This window comes from Callionymus lyra, chromosome 1 (assembly GCF_982586985.1).
Source record: "Callionymus lyra chromosome 1, fCalLyr1.hap1.1, whole genome shotgun sequence".
NCBI classification, from domain to species: domain Eukaryota; kingdom Metazoa; phylum Chordata; class Actinopteri; order Syngnathiformes; family Callionymidae; genus Callionymus; species Callionymus lyra.
The window spans coordinates 79,851-100,596 of record NC_141818.1 but is presented as its reverse complement, the minus strand read 5'-3'; the positions used below and the strand labels follow the sequence as shown (position 1 = coordinate 100,596).

General features: G+C 40.5%; 1 protein-coding gene across 1 annotated transcript; it reads right to left on the bottom strand.

Moving 5' to 3' along the window:
- Nucleotides 1–194: 194 nt before the first annotated feature.
- suz12b (SUZ12 polycomb repressive complex 2 subunit b) lies at nt 195–20,415 on the bottom strand. The gene is made up of 17 exons (XM_087786583.1): nt 20,158–20,415; nt 19,860–19,977; nt 15,392–15,438; nt 15,266–15,330; nt 15,113–15,181; nt 13,981–14,030; nt 13,832–13,917; nt 13,549–13,780; nt 12,874–12,979; nt 9,149–9,254; nt 8,901–9,078; nt 8,756–8,844; nt 8,529–8,672; nt 5,703–5,860; nt 5,391–5,589; nt 5,238–5,317; nt 195–1,179 (listed from the first exon to the last, which is right to left on the bottom strand). Exons 1-17 carry the CDS (start codon nt 20,170–20,172, stop codon nt 888–890), a joined length of 2,034 nt encoding a protein of 677 aa, XP_087642709.1. The 5' UTR covers nt 20,173–20,415; the 3' UTR covers nt 195–887.
- Nucleotides 20,416–20,746: the final 331 nt, after the last annotated feature.

The following is a 20,746-nucleotide window of genomic DNA, read 5'->3' as shown; positions in this document are numbered from 1 at the left end:
GAAGGAATAATATTGATTCTTAATATACTTTATAAAACTCATTATATAACGTTTTACAACTTATTATTGCGAACACTTTATACTTAATATTCCAACTGTCTTTAAAAGACGATGAATGTAAGAAACTATTTTAAATAGTTTCTATAGACTTTTGTACAATTTGTGTAAAAAAGAAATCAAACAAGAACTTTAAGCCAAATATTTGATTTATTTTTTAAATATAAAACCGTACAGTCGAGAAGAATCCGGGAGTTTTGACAGAAATGTCTCAGATTTGGTTCTTGAGTCACGTGTTGATGTTTGGAACAGAAGGACTGAGTCCAGAACCTTTGGCATCAGTTGACAGAAGCTTCTATTGCCATAAAAACGGGTTCAGACGACGATAAAAACATCTTCTCTGGTTAAAACACGGATCTCGACGCGAGGACCTGCTGGTTGAGTCTTACAAAGGTTTAAAAAGTTCATTCCTTGAGCTGACATCGGTCGACACCAAAGGCAGAGGGTGAGGAAGTTCTGGTCCAACGTCATGGAAACCAGGTCTTGAAGCGAGAGAAGAACCGAAGGTTCGAGTCTCGCGTCCACTTCAAGGAACGACAGCTCTGAAGGTCAGAAGCTGCTTCCAATTCTGAGTTTAACAAAACCACCGAGAAAGAAACTAACGAGTGCGAACGACCTTCAGCTAAAATCACAACATTTACACTTTCAACCGCAGCCTTGAGCACCATCGTCGACCAGAGGGCGACACTGAGGCCATTCAAGTCAGACTCAAAGATCATTGTTTTCATCCTTAGTTTCCATGTGAGGTGCGTCTAGATTTGGTTCCAGAGGTCAGAAGTCGTCATCTGACCCCGTCAAGCACCACGAGTCGTCATGTTTATTGAACCCCATCAGTCTGAGAGAGAACTCTTGGTCCTCTTGCCCGTCTTTCCTGCGGCGCCACCGTTGCAGGTTCCTGCTGCGACTCCAGGTTCCTGGTCCTGGGTCTCGGGAAGGTCCTGCTGCATCTGCCGGAGCCGCATCATGGCGCGGTCGATGGTGGTCGTGCTCGCCAGGTTGAAGTCGTGCATGCTCACCAGGTGCAGCAGGAAGTTGCGGCAGAGGTTGCGACGGATGATGTGAGGACCACACGTCTCCACGAACAGAAGGACCGCCTGGTTCATCTGGTTGTCGGCGATGAACCTGCAGACGGAAGCACATGGTGGAGTAAAGTGTTGCTGGTCCAAGATCACGCACGCACGCGCACACACACACACACGCACACGCACACACACACGCACACACACACACACGCACACACACACACATCTTATATAATGAGTTTGGGAAACATCTTGTGAAATCGTCTTGGCCGAGTGTCCAGACATCGTCATACGAAGGAGGTCCGGAGGGAGGACCCACTGTGTCCTGTATGAAGTCAACGTGAATGTTGTAAAACTCTGATGAAGATGATGATGATGATGAAGGATGGATGATGAAGATGATGAAGATGATGGTAAGGATTGCTTGTGAACGACCTGCTGGGCTTCGACCCACAGTTAGTAAAATCATCCCGTTGACCTGGTCTGGGTCACTAGTTTCCAGTCGACAACCTCTTGGTTTCTTCTTCTACAAGCACTGGTTCAAGGTCCTTCGTGAGGTCGTCGACCTCTGAACAGCTTCTTCTCAACCAACATCAAAACACTAATAATAAATGTCTAAATAAATGAGCACTATTGTATATATTTCTATAATACTACACATTTATATGTTCTTCGTGTTCTAAAGTGATTTATATATTTTATATCTTATACTTGAGGTTTATCTTCTAAATATTGTACGTCTCAATGTTTTCAACATCAGTTTCTCCGTCGAGTGTTTGAGTTCATGGAGACGATCATGTGATGTTTTTCCAATAGATATATATAATAGATATAGATATATATATTATAATATATGACAAACGTTCTCACCAGAAACACAAAATGCTGCGAAGCCTCGTCGTCCTGATATAATTGATAAACACCTTCACCTACGACCTCCTGACCTTCATCAAGGTCACTAGACTGTTGCACCATGGGAAAGTTGAAATGTTATGTTACATTTAATAAGAATAATATAATAATTACAATAAAGAGATGAAGTTTGACCAGAATGTGTCACTAACTTAAAGCTCTGAGTGATGAAGATGATGATGAGGATGAAGAAGGTGATGATGATGATGAAGAAGGTGATGATGATGAAGGTGATGATGAAGATGATGATGATGAAGAAGGTGATGATGATGATGAAGGTGATGATGATGAAGGTGATGATGAGGATGAAGAAGGTGATGATGATGAAGGTGATGATGACGGTGATGATGATGGTGATGAAGAAGGTGAAGATGATGATGAAGAAGGTGATGAAGGTGATGATGATGATGATGATGATGAAGAAGGTGATGATGATGGTGATGAAGAAGGTGAAGATGATGATGATGAAGAAGGTGATGAAGGTGATGATGAAGGTGATGAAGAAGGTGAAGATGATGATGAAGAAGGTGATGATGATGATGAAGAAGGTGATGATGATGATGAAGAAGGTGATGATGATGATGAAGAAGGTGATGATGATGATGATGAAGAAAGTGATGATGATGATGAAGAAGGTGATGATGATGATGATGAAGAAGGTGATGATGATGATGAAGAAGGTGATGAAGGTGATGATGATGAAGAAGGTGATGATGATGAAGGTGATGATGAAGGTGATGATGATGGTGATGAAGAAGGTGAAGATGATGATGAAGAAGGTGATGATGATGATGATGAAGAAGGTGATGATGATGATCAAGGTGATGATGATAAAGAAGGTGATGATGATGATGAAGAAGGTGATGATGATGATGATGAAGGTGATGATGATAAAGAAGGTGATGATGATGATGAAGAAGGTGATGATGATGAAGATGATGATGAAGGTGATGATGATGATGAAGGTGATGATGATGATGAAGGTGATGATGATGAAGAGGATGATGAAGATGAAGATGATGATGGTGATGATGAAGAGGATGGAGATGATGATGAAGAGGATGATGATGATGATAATGAAGATGATGAATATGATAAAGATGAAGATAATGAAGATGATAATGATGATGAAGGTCTGATCGTCTCCGAGCTTCATATGAACGTGTGACTCGCCTGCACAACACACGTGTTCTTGTTTTATTCACAGAACAAAAGTGTCGACAACATCATGTGTTGATGAGAGAAGAAAACGTTGAACTTTGACCTTCAGTTTGATAAACATGTTTGTCAACGTCTGTGACTCTTTAGTTCGACGTCATACAAACATCATTCATGTGTCGAGTTAACCTGTTACAACCTGTTACAACCCGTTACTACCCGTTACAACCGGTTACAACCGGTTACAACCTGTTACAACCTGTTACTACCTGTTACTACCTGTTACTACCTGTTACTACCTGTTACTACCTGTTACTACCTGTTACAACCTGTTACAACCTGTTACTACCTGTTACAACCTGTTACAACCTGTTACAACCTGTTACAACCTGTTACAACCGGTTACAACCGGTTACAACCGGTTACAACCGGTTACAACCGGTTACAACCAGTTACAACCAGTTACAACCTGTTACTACCTGTTACTACCTGTTACTACCTGTTACAACCTGTTACTACCTGTTACAACCTGTTACAACCTGTTACAACCTGTTACTACCTGTTACAACCCGTTACAACCTGTTACAACCTGTTACAACCTGTTACAACCTGTTACTACCTGTTACAACCTGTTACTACCTGTTACAACCTGTTAAAACATTCAAGTTAATAAAGATCATCATTAAAATGAGAAACATATTCATCAATCATTTCATAAACACCTGTGTGAACACCTGAGACCAGAGACACGTCCTTAACTCATGATGACATGATCAGAGAAGATTGTTTGAATCTTCTTCACTAGAAGACTCTTCATAACATCTCATGATGACATGATCAGAGAAGATCGTTTTAATCTTCACTAGAAGACTCTTCATAACATCTCATGATGACATGATCAGAGAAGATCGTTTTAATCTTCACTAGAAGACTCTTCATAACATCTCATGATGACATGATCAGAGAAGATCGCTTGAATCTTCTTCACTAGAAGACTCTTCATAACATCTCATGATGACATGATCAGAGAAGATCGCTTGAATCTTCTTCACTAGAAAACTCTTCATAACATCTCATGATGACATGATCAGAGAAGATCGCTTGAATCTTCTTCACTAGAAGACTCTTCATAACATCTCATGATGACATGATCAGAGAAGATCGCTTGAATCTTCTTCACTAGAAGACTCTTCATAACATCTCATGATGACATGATCAGAGAAGATCGCTTGAATCTTCACTAGAAAACTCTTCATAACCTTCAGCTAGACTATTGCATCATCAGTGTGTGTTTGTACAAAACTCTCTTTTCATTGAAACATTAGAAAATGACCTTAAGCTCCGCCTACTGAAAACACATTTTTTCTGGAGATGAAATCTTGTTGACCATAACCACACCCACTCTGCTGTGATTGGTCAAGCATGGAGGTTTGTCACCGCGTGTCATCAATGGTCTCCACCTCCAAGGGACTTGTTTGAAGTCACGTCTCCAGCATCCAAGTCAGCGCTGAGCTTCAAAGTGTCATTTTGGTAAAGTTTTATGAAGATACAGCGACATGAGTGACATCTGTGTATAGATCGTTATACGAGGAAATATCTTAACATTCATCTGATCATCATTAAAGTCAACGATCAACAGTTGCTGCTCATGTTCTTGTAAAAGTTATTTTCCGTCGACAGGAATAAACGACACATGACGACGAATCTTATTTTAGTCTCATGTCTTAGTTGCCGACGACCTTCAGATTGAGGACAGCGACCGTGGAGGAGATGAATACAACTTTATTGATCATTCATAAGAACAAAGTTTACAATCTCCAGGTAGAATTTGTTTCCCATTTTAGAACCTTTTCCTGTTACTGAACATTTCTTGCTCTTTAAAGTAATTGAAGTGAATATTGAGATGTTTAGAAAAAAACTGTTGTTTTCTTTCAGTTTCTTTGTTATGAAACGTTTATAAATTCTTGTCATATTTAGTTTTCATTTATCTGATCTTTATTTCTGTCGTTTATTTCCACGTGTTCTTCCTCTACAGTCACTTCCTCTCTGACCTCATCGTCACGACAACCACAGCGAAGGAGAACGTACCCGTACTTCATGACATGAAGGTTCCACAGCTTCATCACCTCCTTCTCGCCCTCGTTCACGTCCGTGAACTCGTCCAGTTGCTGTCATGACATGAGAAGATACGTTTAAGAAAGTCAACATCTTCAGGTTCTGGTTCTGACCCGGTCCACTGACCGTGGCCGTCTTCTCTCGGAGCCACTCGGGGTCCTTCTCGTCCTCGCTGTCCTCGTCCATCTCCTGCGGCCTCAGAGGCATGCAGCTGTCGCTGTGGAAGTAGAGCCGGTTGTGTCCGCTGACGTACGTCCTCTGCTGCTCCAGCTCGCCGTCCTCAGACTCCAGGAACTCTGACAGACTCGGCTTCGTCCTCTTGGGTCTGGAACACAAGTCAGCGTTGATCACATACCACAATAATCAGTAAGAATAGTTTAATTCATTAGTTTCTATCCTGACACCATCCACTCCACTGAGATGAACCATCAGTGTTACCTGCAGACCAGGATGTGAGTCACAGACGTTCTCTTCACTGGACCGTTGCGGCTGAAGGCGAAGCCTGGTTGACTGTGGATGTCCTGAGGATTCCCTACATAGGAGCCGTCGTAGCTTTCGTTGATGGACACGTCGATCCTCGCGCCCTTGGGGTGAGGCTGAGGAACACAATAATACAGTCAGCCTTCGTTCATCCATTCATTCATTGACATCGGGGTCGTGGGGAGCCTATACCAGTATCATAGGGCGAGAGGCAGGGGACACCCTGGACAGGAGGTCAGTCTGTCTCAGGACACACAAAGACAGACAACCATTCACACACACACTCACACCGACGGACAATTTCCCAAAGTCTCAATCAACCTCTGTATGTTTTTGGACTGTGGGAGGAAACCGGAGTGTCCGGAGTAAACTCACGCAACACGGGGAGAACAAACTAACACAGAGAGGTTGTCTTAGAAGAAAGACAGGAGATATAAGAAGTAACAATAAGAAGAAAGACAGATGATATAAGAAGTAACAATAAGAAGAAAGACAGGAGATATAAGAAGTAACAATAAGAAGAAAGACAGGAGATATAAGAAGTAACAATAAGAAGAAAGACAGGAGATATAAGAAGTAACAATAAGAAGAAAGACAGGAGATATAAGAAGTAACAATAAGAAGAAAGACAGGAGATAAAAGAAGTAACAATAAGAAGAAAGACAGGAGATATAAGAAGTAACAATAAGAAGAAAGACAGGAGATAAAAGAAGTAACAATAAGAAGAAAGACAGGAGATATAAGAAGTAACAATAAGAAGAAAGACAGGAGATATAAGAAGTAACAATAAGAAGAAAGACAGGAGATATAAGAAGTAACAATAAGAAGAAAGACAGGAGATAAAAGAAGTAACAATAAGAAGAAAGACAGATGATATAAGAAGTAACAATAAGAAGAAAGACAGGAGATAAAAGAAGTAACAATAAGAAGAAAGACAGGAGATATAAGAAGTAACAATAAGAAGAAAGACAGGAGATATAAGAAGTAACAATAAGAAGAAAGACAGGAGATATAAGAAGTAACAATAAGAAGAAAGACAGGAGATATAAGAAGTAACAATAAGAAGAAAGACAGATGATATAAGAAGTAACAATAAGAAGAAAGACAGGAGATAAAAGAAGAAAGAATAAGAAGAAAGACAGGAGATATAAGAAGTAACAATAAGAAGAAAGACAGGAGATATAAGAAGTAACAATAATAAGAAAGAAAGATGATAAGAAGTAACAATAAGAAGAAAGACAGATGATATAAGAAGTAACAATAAGAAGAAAGACAGATGATATAAGAAGTAACAATAAGAAGAAAGACAGATGATATAAGAAGTAACAGTAATAAGAAAGACAGATGATATAAGAAGTAACAGTAATAAGAAAGACAGATGATATAAGAAGTAACAGTAATAAGAAAGACAGATGATATGAGAAGAAAGACAGATGATATAAGAAGTAACAGTAATAAGAAAGACAGATGATATAAAAAGTAACAGTAATAAGAAAGACAGATGATATGAGAAGAAAGACAGATGATATGAGAAGAAAGACAGATGATATAAGAAGAAAGACAGATGATATAAGAAGAAAGACAGATGATATAAGAAGTAACAGTAATAAGAAAGACAGATGATATAAGAAGTAACAGTAATAAGAAAGACAGATGATATAAGAAGTAACAGTAATAAGAAAGACAGATGATATAAGAAGTAACAGTAATAAGAAAGACAGATGATATGAGAAGAAAGACAGAAGATATAAGAAGAAAGACAGATGATATAAGAAGTAACAATAAGAAGACAGATGATATAAGAAGACAGATGATATAAGAAGTAACAGTAATAAGAAAGACAGATGATATAAGAAGTAACAGTAATAAGAAAGACAGATGATATAAGAAGTAACAATAAGAAGAAAGACAGATGATATAAGAAGTAACAGTAATAAGAAAGACAGATGATATAAGAAGTAACAGTAATAAGAAAGACAGATGATATAAGAAGTAACAGTAATAAGAAAGACAGATGATATAAGAAGTAACAATAAGAAGAAAGACAGATGATATAAGAAGTAACAGTAATAAGAAAGACAGATGATATAAGAAGTAACAGTAATAAGAAAGACAGATGATATAAGAAGTAACAGTAATAAGAAAGACAGATGATATGAGAAGAAAGACAGAAGATATAAGAAGAAAGACAGATGATATAAGAAGTAACAATAAGAAGACAGATGATATAAGAAGACAGATGATATAAGAAGTAACAGTAATAAGAAAGACAGATGATATAAGAAGTAACAGTAATAAGAAAGACAGATGATATAAGAAGTAACAATAAGAAGAAAGACAGATGATATAAGAAGTAACAGTAATAAGAAAGACAGATGATATAAGAAGTAACAGTAATAAGAAAGACAGATGATATAAGAAGTAACAGTAATAAGAAAGACAGATGATATAAGAAGTAACAATAAGAAGAAAGACAGATGATATAAGAAGTAACAATAAGAAGAAAGACAGATGATATAAGAAGAAAGACAGATGATATAAGAAGTAACAATAAGAAGAAAGACAGATGATATAAGAAGAAAGACAGATGATATAAGAAGTAACAATAAGAAGAAAGACAGATGATATAAGAAGAAAGACAGATGATATAAGAAGTAACAATAAGAAGAAAGACAGATGATATAAGAAGTAACAATAAGAAGAAAGAAAGATGATATAAGAAGTAACAATAAGAAGAAAGATAGATGACATAAGAAGTAACAATAAGAAGAAAGAGTGACTCACCACATAGTTGAAGACGAAGCGAGAGTGCGAGAGCTTCAAGTGCTTCAGCAAACTGTACAACTTGCTGCAGTTCAAGGTGCACCAGGGACAGTGAAGATCATCTCTGGCTTCAGTCTGCTGTCGTGTGTTGTTGTTGTAGAGGAACTAGAGAAGAAGATCAATCATTAGAGCTGAATAAAGTGATGAAGAGGATGATGAAGAAGATGATGAAGAAGATGATGCTGAACCTGGTAGAAGATGCGCAGCTTCTGTCGTGGCTCCAATGAAACCAACTCTTTCCTGGGGTGGATGTCGTTGCTGAGAGGTTCCTTCACAGCTGCAGACACACAAGGATGTTAATGAAGATCCATCATGAGCAGGACCACCACGTACTTATGAGAGCTGCTCGGTGGAGGCTGGTCCTGGTCTCCATCGGACTGGAGCCGTCAGAGTTCCTGGTGGACAGAGGCTTGGCCACAGTAGCTGTGGACTTCCCACTGGCATCAGTCGTCCACCTCAGAGTGAACTGGAGAGTAGGTCCCTGAGAGAACATCTCGAATGGAGGCAACCTCTGGACACCATTCAAAGCAGGGTTTAAGACACTTGTGGTTTGATTCAGAACTTTATAGGATCAGCTTTACCTTCCCGTCCAAGATGGTTTCCCAGGAGGTCCTTTTATTGCTCACAGGACCTTCTTCCAGCCCCTGCATGGACACCTCGTACTCGCCGTCCAGCAGCTGCAACCTCCTGGTGGTCAGTTAGAAGTTTAAAGGAGCAGAAGGTTTAAAGTGTTCAATGAGATGAAAGTTTAAAGTGTTCAAGAGAGAAGAAAGTTTAAAGTGTTCAAGAGAGATGAAAGTTTAAAGTGTTCAAGTGAGATGAAAGTTTAAAGTGTTCAAGAGAGAAGAAAGTTTAAAGTGTTCAAGAGAGAAGAAAGTTTAAAGTGTTCAAGAGAGATGAAAGTTTAAAGTGTTCAAGTGAGATGAAAGTTTAAAGTGTTCAAGAGAGATGAAAGTTTAAAGTGTTCAAGAGAGAAGAAAGTTTAAAGTGTTCAAGAGAGATGAAAGTTTAAAGTGTTCAATGAGATGAAAGTTTAAAGTGTTCAAGAGAGAAGAAAGTTTAAAGTGTTCAAGAGAGATGAAAGTTTAAAGTGTTCAATGAGATGAAAGTTTAAAGTGTTCAAGAGAGAAGAAAGTTTAAAGTGTTCAATGAGATGAAAGTTTAAAGTGTTCAAGTGAGATGAAAGTTTAAAGTGTTCAAGAGAGAAGAAAGTTTAAAGTGTTCAATGACATGAAAGTTTAAAGTGTTCAATGACATGAAAGTTTAAAGTGTTCAATGAGATGAAAGTTTAAAGTGTTCAAGAGAGAAGAAAGTTTAAAGTGTTCAATGAGAAGAAAGTTTAAAGTGTTCAAGAGAGAAGAAAGTTTAAAGTGTTCAATGACATGAAAGTTTAAAGTGTTCAATGACATGAAAGTTTAAAGTGTTCAATGACATGAAAGTTTAAAGTGTTCAAGAGAGAAGAAAGTTTAAAGTGTTCAAGTGAGAAGAAAGTTTAAAGTGTTCAAGAGAGAAGAAAGTTTAAAGTGTTCAAGAGAGAAGAAAGTTTAAAGTGTTCAATGACATGAAAGTTTAAAGTGTTCAATGACATGAAAGTTTAAAGTGTTCAATGACATGAAAGTTTAAAGTGTTCAAGAGAGAAGAAAGTTTAATGTGTTCAAGAGAGAAGAAAGTTTAAAGTGTTCAATGAGAAGAAAGTTTAAATTGTTCAAGAGAGAAGAAAGTTTAAAGTGTTCAATGAGATGAAAGTTTAAAGTGTTCAAGAGAGAAGAAAGTTTAAAGTGTTCAAGAGAGATGAAAGTTTAAAGTGTTCAAGAGAGAAGAAAGTTTAAAGTGTTCAAGAGAGAAGAAAGTTTAAAGTGTTCAAGAGAGATGAAAGTTTAAAGTGTTCAATGAGAAGAAAGTTTAAATTGTTCAAGAGAGAAGAAAGTTTAAAGTGTTCAATGAGATGAAAGTTTAAAGTGTTCAAGAGAGAAGAAAGTTTAAAGTGTTAAATGAGATGAAAGTTTAAAGTGTTCAAGAGAGAAGAAAGTTTAAAGTGTTCAATGACATGAACGTTTAAAGTGTTCAAGTGAGATGAAAGTTTAAAGTGTTCAATGAGATGAAAGTTTAAAGTGTTCAATGACATGAAAGTTTAAAGTGTTCAAGTGAGATGAAAGTTTAAAGTGTTCAATGAGATGAAAGTTTAAAGTGTTCAAGAGAGAAGAAAGTTTAAAGTGTTCAAGTGAGAAGAAAGTTTAAAGTGTTCAATGAGATGAAAGTTTAAAGTGTTCAATGAGATGAAAGTTTAAAGTGTTCAATGACATGAAAGTTTAAAGTGTTCAAGTGAGAAGAAAGTTTAAAGTGTTCAAGAGAGAAGAAAGTTTAAAGTGTTCAATGACATGAAAGTTTAAAGTGTTCAAGAGAGAAGAACGTTTAAAGTGTTCAATGACATGAAAGTTTAAAGTGTTCAAGAGAGAAGAAAGTTTAAAGTGTTCAAGAGAGAAGAAAGTTTAAAGTGTTCAAGAGAGAAGAAAGTTTAAAGTGTTCAAGAGAGAAGAAAGTTTAAAGTGTTCAAGAGAGAAGAAAGTTTAAAGTGTTCAAGAGAGAAGAACGTTTAAAGTGTTCAATGACATGAAAGTTTAAAGTGTTCAATGACATGAAAGTTTAAAGTGTTCAAGAGAGAAGAAAGTTTAAAGTGTTCAAGAGAGAAGAAAGTTTAAAGTGTTCAAGAGAGAAGAAAGTTTAAAGTGTTCAAGTGAGAAGAAAGTTTAAAGTGTTCAAGAGAGAAGAAAGTTTAAAGTGTTCAATGACATGAAAGTTTAAAGTGTTCAATGAGATGAAAGTTTAAAGTGTTCAAGAGAGAAGAAAGTTTAAAGTGTTCAAGTGAGATGAAAGTTTAAAGTGTTCAAGTGAGATGAAAGTTTAAAGTGTTCAAGTGAGAAGAAAGTTTAAAGTGTTCAACTGAGAAGAAAGTTTAAAGTGTTCAAGTGAGATGAAAATTTAAAGTGTTCAAGTGAGATGAAAGTTGAAAGTGTTCAAGTGAGAAGAAAGTTTAAAGTGTTCAAGAGAGAAGAAAGTTTAAAGTGTTCAATGACATGAAAGTTTAAAGTGTTCAATGAGATGAAAGTTTAAAGTGTTCAAGAGAGAAGAAAGTTTAAAGTGTTCAAGAGAGAAGAAAGTTTAAAGTGTTCAAGAGAGAAGAAAGTTTAAAGTGTTCAAGAGAGAAGAAAGTTTAAAGTGTTCAAGAGAGAAGAAAGTTTAAAGTGTTCAAATGAGAAGAAAGTTTAAAGTGTTCAAGAGAGAAGAAAGTTTAAAGTGTTCAAGAGAGAAGAAAGTTTAAAGTGTTCAAGAGAGAAGAAAGTTTAAAGTGTTCAAGAGAGAAGAAAGTTTAAAGTGTTCAAGAGAGAAGAAAGTTTAAAGTGTTCAAGAGAGAAGAAAGTTTAAAGTGTTCAAGAGAGAAGAAAGTTTAAAGTGTTCAAATGAGATGGAAGTTTAAAGTGTTCAAGTGAGATGAAAGTTTAAAGTGTTCAAGTGAGAAGAAAGTTTAAAGTGTTCAAGAGAGAAGAAAGTTTAAAGTGTTCAAGTGAGAAGAAAGTTTAAAGTGTTCAAGTGAGAAGAAAGTTTAAAGTGTTCAAGAGAGATGAAAGTTTAAAGTGTTCAAAAGAGAAGAAAGTTTAAAGTGTTCAAGAGAGATGAAAGTTTAAAGTGTTCAAGTGAGATGAAAGTTTAAAGTGTTCAAGTGAGAAGAAAGTTTAAAGTGTTCAACTGAGAAGAAAGTTTAAAGTGTTCAAGTGAGAAGAAAGTTTAAAGTGTTCAAGAGAGAAGAAAGTTTAAAGTGTTCAAGTGAGATGAAAGTTTAAAGTGTTCAAGAGAGAAGAAAGTTTAAAGTGTTCAAGTGAGAAGAAAGTTTAAAGTGTTCAAGAGAGAAGAAAGTTTAAAGTGTTCAAGAGAGAAGAAAGTTTAAAGTGTTCAAGAGAGAAGAAAGTTTAAAGTGTTCAAGAGAGAAGAAAGTTTAAAGTGTTCAAGAGAGATGAAAGTTTAAAGTGTTCAAAAGAGAAGAAAGTTTAAAGTGTTCAAGTGAGATGAAAGTTTAAAGTGTTCAAGTGAGAAGAAAGTTTAAAGTGTTCAACTGAGAAGAAAGTTTAAAGTGTTCAAGTGAGAAGAAAGTTTAAAGTGTTCAAGAGAGAAGAAAGTTTAAAGTGTTCAAGTGAGATGAAAGTTTAAAGTGTTCAAGAGAGAAGAAAGTTTAAAGTGTAGATGAAGATCAATAAAAATGTCCTCTTGGGATTAAATAAAGGAAAATCTTATCAAGAAGATTTAAACTAACCTATTCTTGTCAAAAACTGTCATCTGTGCAACAAAAGTCTCAGTGTTCTCTCCATCTTCTCGGTGCGACGAACTTCTCTTCCTTCTGGTGGGAGTGTCCGTCAGGTCTGCACACACACACACACACACACACACACACACACACACACACACACACACACACACACACACACACACACACACACACACACACACACACACACACACACACACACACACACACACACACACACACACACACACACACACACACACACACACACACACACACACGCACACACACGCACACACGCACACGCACACACGCACACACGCACACACGCACACACGCACACACACACGCACACGCGCACACACACGCACACGCGCACACACACGCGCACACACACGCGCACACACACGCGCACACGCACGCACAAACATGCACACACGCGCGCAAACACACACACGCGCGCGCACACACACATATACACACGCACGCACAAACACGCACACACACACGCACGCGCACACACACACATATACACACGCACGCACAAACACGCGCGCACACACACACATATACACACGCGCGCACACACACACACATATACACAAGCACGCACAAACACGCACGCACAAACACACACACACACATTAGTGGTCACTGGTCAGACTACACCTCCATCAGTCGTACCAATGTTCTCGTCGGCTTCTCCGTTGACCAGAGCGTTGGCTTCTCTCCGGTCCGTCCGAGACACTCTGAACAGGAGGGAGTAGGACTTCACCATGTGACTGTTGCTGGACTCAAACTCGTTGCTGGAGACCAGCAGGGAAGGAAAGGAACCAGGCTTGGCTGGGTTTCCGTCTGGATTCAAAGGCACCTGCTTTTTCCCTGTAGGCACTTGTTTGACTGGGCAGCTGACGTCCTGAAACAAACGGTCACTGATCATGGACTTCAGCGGCAGCTGAAGACTCACCTTGCGCTTCTTATGGCTGACTTTGACAAGCAGAACCTCCAAAGACACAGAATGTTGGTCGTTCTCTGAGTTTAGGGATGGCTTTTCTGAAAGAAGACACAAAGAAACATTTACAGCAGAGCCGTGATGAACGTCTGAATATGACTCACCATCCTTATGAAAGAACCCGGTGAACGTTAACTGGAGGTGAGACGACAAACTGCAACAAACAAAGCGTTGAAGATTCAGAAAAACAAGCGTCTAAACACGGGTGTCGTCAGTTTTGACTCTGGGTTAGATCTTCAACAGAGCAGAGGTTCTGGAGGATAAACATATAGATCAATATATTATATACTGTGTGTATATATACAGGAGTTCTAGAAAATCAAGGAAAAGCCTGAACAAATAAAAACATCTTAAGATGTTTCTTGAAGGAGTCAGTAGATCATCAAACACAGATGTTTCTTGAAGGAGTCAGTAGATCATCAAACACAGATGTTTCTTGAAGGAGTCAGTAGATCATCAAACACACATGTTTCTTGAAGGAGTCAGTAGATCATCAAACACAGATGTTTCTTGAAGGAGTCAGTAGATCATCAAACACAGATGTTTCTTGAAGGAGTCAGTAGATCATCAAACACCGATGTTTCTTGAAGGAGTCAGTAGATCATCAAACACAGATGTTTCTTGAAGGAGTCAGTAGATCATCAAACACAGAGATGTTTCTTGAAGGAGTCAGTAGATCATCAAACACAGATGTTTCTTGAAGGAGTCAGTAGATCATCAAACACAGATGTTTCTTGAAGGAGTCAGTAGATCATCAAACACAGAGATGTTTCTTGAAGGAGTCAGTAGATCATCAAACACAGATGTTTCTTGAAGGAGTCAGTAGATCATCAAACACAGATGTTTCTTGAAGGAGTCAGTAGATCATCAAACACCGATGTTTCTTGAAGGAGTCAGTAGATCATCAAACACAGATGTTTCTTGAAGGAGTCAGTAGATCATCAAACACAGAGATGTTTTTTGAAGGAGTCAGTAGATCATCAAACACAGATGTTTCTTGAAGGAGTCAGTAGATCATCAAACACAGATGTTTCTTGAAGGAGTCAGTAGATCATCAAACACAGAGATGTTTCTTGAAGGAGTCAGTAGATCCATCAAGTGCACAGAGAGAGAGAAGATCATTCCAAAGCTTAGGAGCAACAGTCTGGAAGGATTTCTCTCCATTTTCTGAAGAAAACTTCCAAACAAGGATGATAAATGATTGAAAGTCTAACAAATACAAACAAAAAGTGTTACCTTGGAGAATCCTGCTCTCCTTTCATCTTCTCTACCGTCTGCAACATATGATCCACTTTACATGTTTTCCTACAGAAGGAAAGAAACACATTAAATATGCGACAGAAATACTTTTTATTTGGATGGTTTCATCTTTGAGAACCAAGAGTTCACCTTTTGGCATTTGTTCGTCCATTTCTGTGCGACATGAAGGTGAGACTTCTGTGCAAAAATATGGGCTGCAACGAATGAGAAGCTCATGAGGTCCATCTGTTCAGAGAAAGATCATCATCTACTCACTGCGATCAGATTCCTTGTGCGAAGAAATCTGTAGATCTGAGTTGGTTCTGGAAACGATCAAAGAAGTTGGTGTCAAGAGAGGACTTCTTAAGAAGTTCAGTTAAGAAGAAGAAACACCACAGACCGACAGGAGGTACAAGAACTTCACTGAAATACTTTGAAGGAAACAGGATGTCCAGGTGACTTAAAACACTGTATCGTACTTAACATCACTTTTACCAGGAAATGACAAAAATCGAAGGTTATCACTTTTTTTTTCCCTCTTCCCTGATTGATAAACATGTTTATTGATGATTTACACAGAACTACATGCAGATATAAACGCATTAAATACAACTAACTAGTCAAAAGTATGACAGAGAAACTTTGATTGACGTGTTTAAACCCAATGAGACTCGAGGCTCGTCCACAAGAAACGACTGAAAGGAAAGCAAGGAGTTTGTATTTGTTCAAAGACATTTGAAGTGATCATGAGGAGAACGGACGTGAGGAGGAGAAGTGACGAGAAAGGATGTGAGGAGAAGTGACGAGAAAGGACGTGAGGAGGAGAAGTGAGGAGAAAGGACGTGAGGAGAAGAAGTGAGGAGAAAGGACGTGAGAAGTGACGAGAAAGGATGTGAGGAGAAGTGACGAGAAAGGACGTGAGGAGGAGAAGTGACGAGAAAGGACGTGAGGAGAAGAAGTGAGGAGAAAGGACGTGAGGAGAAGTGACGAGAAAGGATGTGAGGAGAAGTGACGAGAAAGGACGTGAGGAGAAGAAGTGAGGAGAAAGGATGTGAGGAGAAGTGAGGAGAAAGGACGTGAGGAGGAGAAGTGACGAGAAAGGATGTGAGGAGAAGTGACGAGAAAGGACGTGAGGAGGAGAAGTGACGAGAAAGGACGTGAGGAGAAGAAGTGAGGAGAAAGGACGTGAGGAGAAGTGACGAGAAAGGATGTGAGGAGAAGTGACGAGAAAGGACGTGAGGAGGAGAAGTGACGAGAAAGGACGTGAGGAGAAGAAGTGAGGAGAAAGGACGTGAGGAGAAGTGACGAGAAAGGACGTGAGGAGGAGAAGTGACGAGAAAGGATGTGAGGAGAAAGGACGTGAGGAGGAGAAGTGAGGAGAAAGGACGTGAGAAGTGACGAGAAAGGACGTGAGGAGGAGAAGTGACGAGAAAGGATGTGAGGAGAAGTGACGAGAAAGGACGTGAGGAGGAGAAGTGAGGAGAAAGGACGTGAGGAGAAGAAGTGACGAGAAAGGACGCGAGGAGGAGTGACGAGAAAGGACGTGAGGAGGAGAAGTGACGAGAAAGGATGTGAGGAGAAGTGACGAGAAAGGACGTGAGGAGGAGAAGTGACGAGAAAGGACGTGAGGAGGAGAAGTGACGAGAAAGGATGTGAGGAGAAGTGACGAGAAAGGACGTGAGGAGGAGAAGTGACGAGAAAGGACGTGAGGAGAAGAAGTGAAGAGAAAGGACGTGAGGAGAAGAAGTGACGAGAAAGGACGTGAGGAGGAGTGACGAGAAAGAACGTGAGGAGGAGTGACGAGAAAGAACGTGAGGAGAAGTGACGAGAAAGTAGGTGAGGAGGAGAAGTGATGAGAAAGGACGTGAGGAGGAGAAGTGATGAGAAAGAACGTGAGGAGAAGTGACGAGAAAGAACGTGAGGAGGAGAAGTGACGAGAAAGGATGTGAGGAGAAGTGACGAGAAAGAACGTGAGGAGAAGTGACGAGGAGGATGTGAGGAGAAGTGATGAGAAAGGACGTGAGGAGGAGAAGTGATGAGAAAGAACGTGAGGAGGAGAAGTGACGAGAAAGAACGTGAGGAGGAGAAGTGACGAGAAACAACGTGAGGAGGAGAAGTGACGAGAAACAACGTGAGGAGGAGAAGTGACGAGAAACAACGTGAGGAGGAGAAGTGACGAGAAAGAACGTGAGGAGGAGAAGTGACGAGAAAGAACGTGAGGAGAAGTGACGAGAAAGGACTTGAGGAGGAGAAGTGATGAGAAAGAACGTGAGGAGGAGAAGTGACAAGAAAGAACGTGAGGAGGAGAAGTGAGGAGGAGAATTGACGAGAAAGGAAGTGAGGAGGAGAAGTGAGGAGAAAGAACGTGAGGAGGAGAAGTGAGGAGAAAGAACGTGAGGAGGAGAAGTGACGAGAAAGGATGTGAGGAGAAGTGACGAGAAAGGATGTGAGGAGAAGTGACGAGAAAGGATGTGAGGAGAAGTGACGAGAAAGGATGTGAGGAGAAGTGACGAGAAAGGATGTGAGGAGGAGAAGTGACGAGAAAGGACGTGAGACGGAGAAGTGACGAGAAAGGAGTTGAGGAGGAGAAGTGACGAGAAATGATGTGAGGAGAAGTGACGAGAAAGAACATGAGGAGAAGTGACGAGAAAGGATGTGAGGAGAAGTGACGAGAAAGAACGTGAGGAGAAGTGACGAGAAAGGATGTGAGGAGAAGTGACGAGAAAGGAGTTGAGGAGGAGAAGTGACGAGAAATGATGTGAGGAGAAGTGACGAGAAAGAACATGAGGAGAAGTGACGAGAAAGGATGTGAGGAGAAGTGACGAGAAAGAACGTGAGGAGGAGAAGTGACGAGAAAGAACGTGAGGAGGAGAAGTGACGAGAAAGAACGTGAGGAGAAGTGACGAGAAAGGACGTGAGGAGGAGAAGTGACGAGAAAGGACGTGAGGAGGAGAAGTGACGAGAAAGGATGTGAGGAGAAGTGACGAGAAAGGATTTGAGGAGAAGTGACGAGAAAGGATGTGAGGAGGAGAAGTGACGAGAAAGGATGTGAGGAGAAGTGACGAGAAAGGATGTGAGGAGAAGTGACGAGAAAGGATGTGAGGAGAAGTGACGAGAAAGGTTGTGAGGAGAAGTGACGAGAAAGGATGTGAGGAGAAGTGACGAGAAAGGATGTGAGGAGAAGTGACGAGAAAGGTTGTGAGAAGTGACGAGAAAGGACGTGAGGAGAAGTGACGAGAAAGGACGTGAGGAGGAGAAGTGACGAGAAAGGATGTGAGGAGAAGTGACGAGAAAGGATGTGAGGAGAAGTGACGAGAAAGGTTGTGAGGAGAAGTGACGAGAAAGGACGTGAGGAGAAGTGACGAGAAAGGACGTGAGGAGGAGAAGTGACGAGAAAGGATGTGAGGAGAAGTGACGAGAAAGGATGTGAGGAGAAGTGACGAGAAAGGATGTGAGGAGAAGTGATGAGAAAGGATGTGAGGAGAAGTGACGAGAAAGGATGTGAGGAGAAGTGACAAGAAAGGTTGTGAGGAGAAGTGACGAGAAAGAACGTGAGGAGGAGAAGTGTCGAGAAAGGATGTGAGGAGAAGTGACAAGAAAGGTTGTGAGGAGAAGTGACGAGAAAGGACGTGAGGAGAAGTGACGAGAAAGGACGTGAGGAGGAGAAGTGACGAGAAAGGACGTGAGGAGGAGAAGTGACGAGAAAGGACGTGAGGAGGAGAAGTGACGAGAAAGGACGTGAGGAGAAGTGACGAGAAAGGACGTGAGGAGGAGAAGTGACGAGAAAGGACGTGAGGAGGAGAAGTGACGAGCAAGAACGTGAGGAGGAGAAGTGACTAGAAAGGACGTGAGGAGGAGAAGTGACGAGCAAGAACGTGAGGAGGAGAAGTGACGAGAAAGGACGTGAGGAGAAGTGACGAGAAAGGACGTGAGGAGAAGTGAGGAGAAAGAACGTGAGGAGAAGTGACGAGAAAGAACGTGAGGAGAAGAAGTGACGAGAAAGAACGTGAGGAAAAGTGATGAGAAAGGAGGTGAGGAGGAGAAGTGACGAGAAAGGACGCGAGGAGGAGAAGTGACGAGAAAGAACGTGAGGAGAAGTGACGAGAATTGACGTGAGGAGAAGTGACGAGAAAGAAGTGAGGAGAAGTGACGAGAAAGGACGTGAGGAGAGTTGACGAGAAAGGAGGTGAGGAGGAGAAGTGAGGAGAAAGGACGTGAGGAGAAGTGACGAGAAAGGAGGTGAGGAGAAGAAGTGACGAGAAAGGAGGTGAGGAGGAGAAGTGACATGAGGAGAAGTGACGAGAAAGGACGTGAGGAGAAGTGAGGAGAAAGGACGTGAGGAGGAGAAGTGACGAGAAAGGACGCGAGGAGGAGTGACGAGAAAGGAAGTGAGGAGGAGAAGTGAGGAGAAAGAACGTGAGGAGGAGAAGTGAGGAGAAAGGAAGTGAGGAGAAAGGAAGTGAGGAGGAGAATTGACGAGAAAGGAAGTGAGGAGGAGAAGTGAGGAGAAAGAACGTGAGGAGGAGAAGTGAGGAGGAGAATTGACGAGAAAGGAAGTGAGGAGGAGAAGTGAGGAGAAAGAACGTGAGGAGGAGAAGTGAGGAGGAGAATTGACGAGAAAGGAAGTGAGGAGGAGAAGTGAGGAGAAAGGAAGTGAGGAGGAGAATTGACGAGAAAGGAAGTGAGGAGAAAGAACGTGAGGAGGAGAAGTGAGGAGGAGAAGGAGACAAGAGGAGAATCTTACTCTCGAAGGCCTGCAGGAAGAGCTCATGGTCGGCCTGGATCTTCTCCATCTTCGGCTTCTTCAGCGACGGGTTCACAGCCCCGTTGACCTTGAAGCTCGCGCTCATGATGACCTTGTTCTACAGGCGGAGGTGAAGGTTCAAGTCAACGAGAAGCTCGGCGCAGAGTTAGCTCTGAAGCTAACGAAGCTAACAGCTCAGATGGAAGCTCTCGCTGCATCAGTGACGTGACGTCACCGCAGGAACCACGAGCAGAGGCTCGAGCCTCGCAAACATGACGAGAGAAAAGAAGCAACAAACCCGGAGTGACGTCATTCATTCATCGACGGCTGGAGGAAGACTTGCTAACATAGCTAACATGCTAACCTAGCTAACATGCTAACCTAGCTAACATGCTAACATAGTGTCCAGACCGAGACGCGCGCGCGAGGATCTGCTTGTTTGTCAACAACAACAAGAGAATAAATATAAATATAAATATAAATATTTCAAGTGTTTCTTATTTAGCGGCAGTTTATTGTTGCTTCAGTTTGTGCTGAACAACAGAGACGCTCGGCTGTCAGCCAATCAGCGGCGCGAGGTGGGAAAGCATGGCGTTGATTGGCTGCTGCGACCAGTGACGTCACAGAACCCGCTCTCGCTTTCTGGGATTTTGCGGGAAATCAAGTTTATGAAAAGTGACGTCAACAAGTAGATTGTGCACGTCATTGAACTTCCTGCCGCACAGACTCACCTGCAGATGACGCACGACCTGAGAAACATTTACATGAAAGTTCGTTCAAATCAACACAAGAACAATATTTACAATCATTCGACTGTTAATAAATAACATGTTTAAATCATTAAATGTATATTTGTATTAAACATGTGCTTCAAAGATCAGAAATAT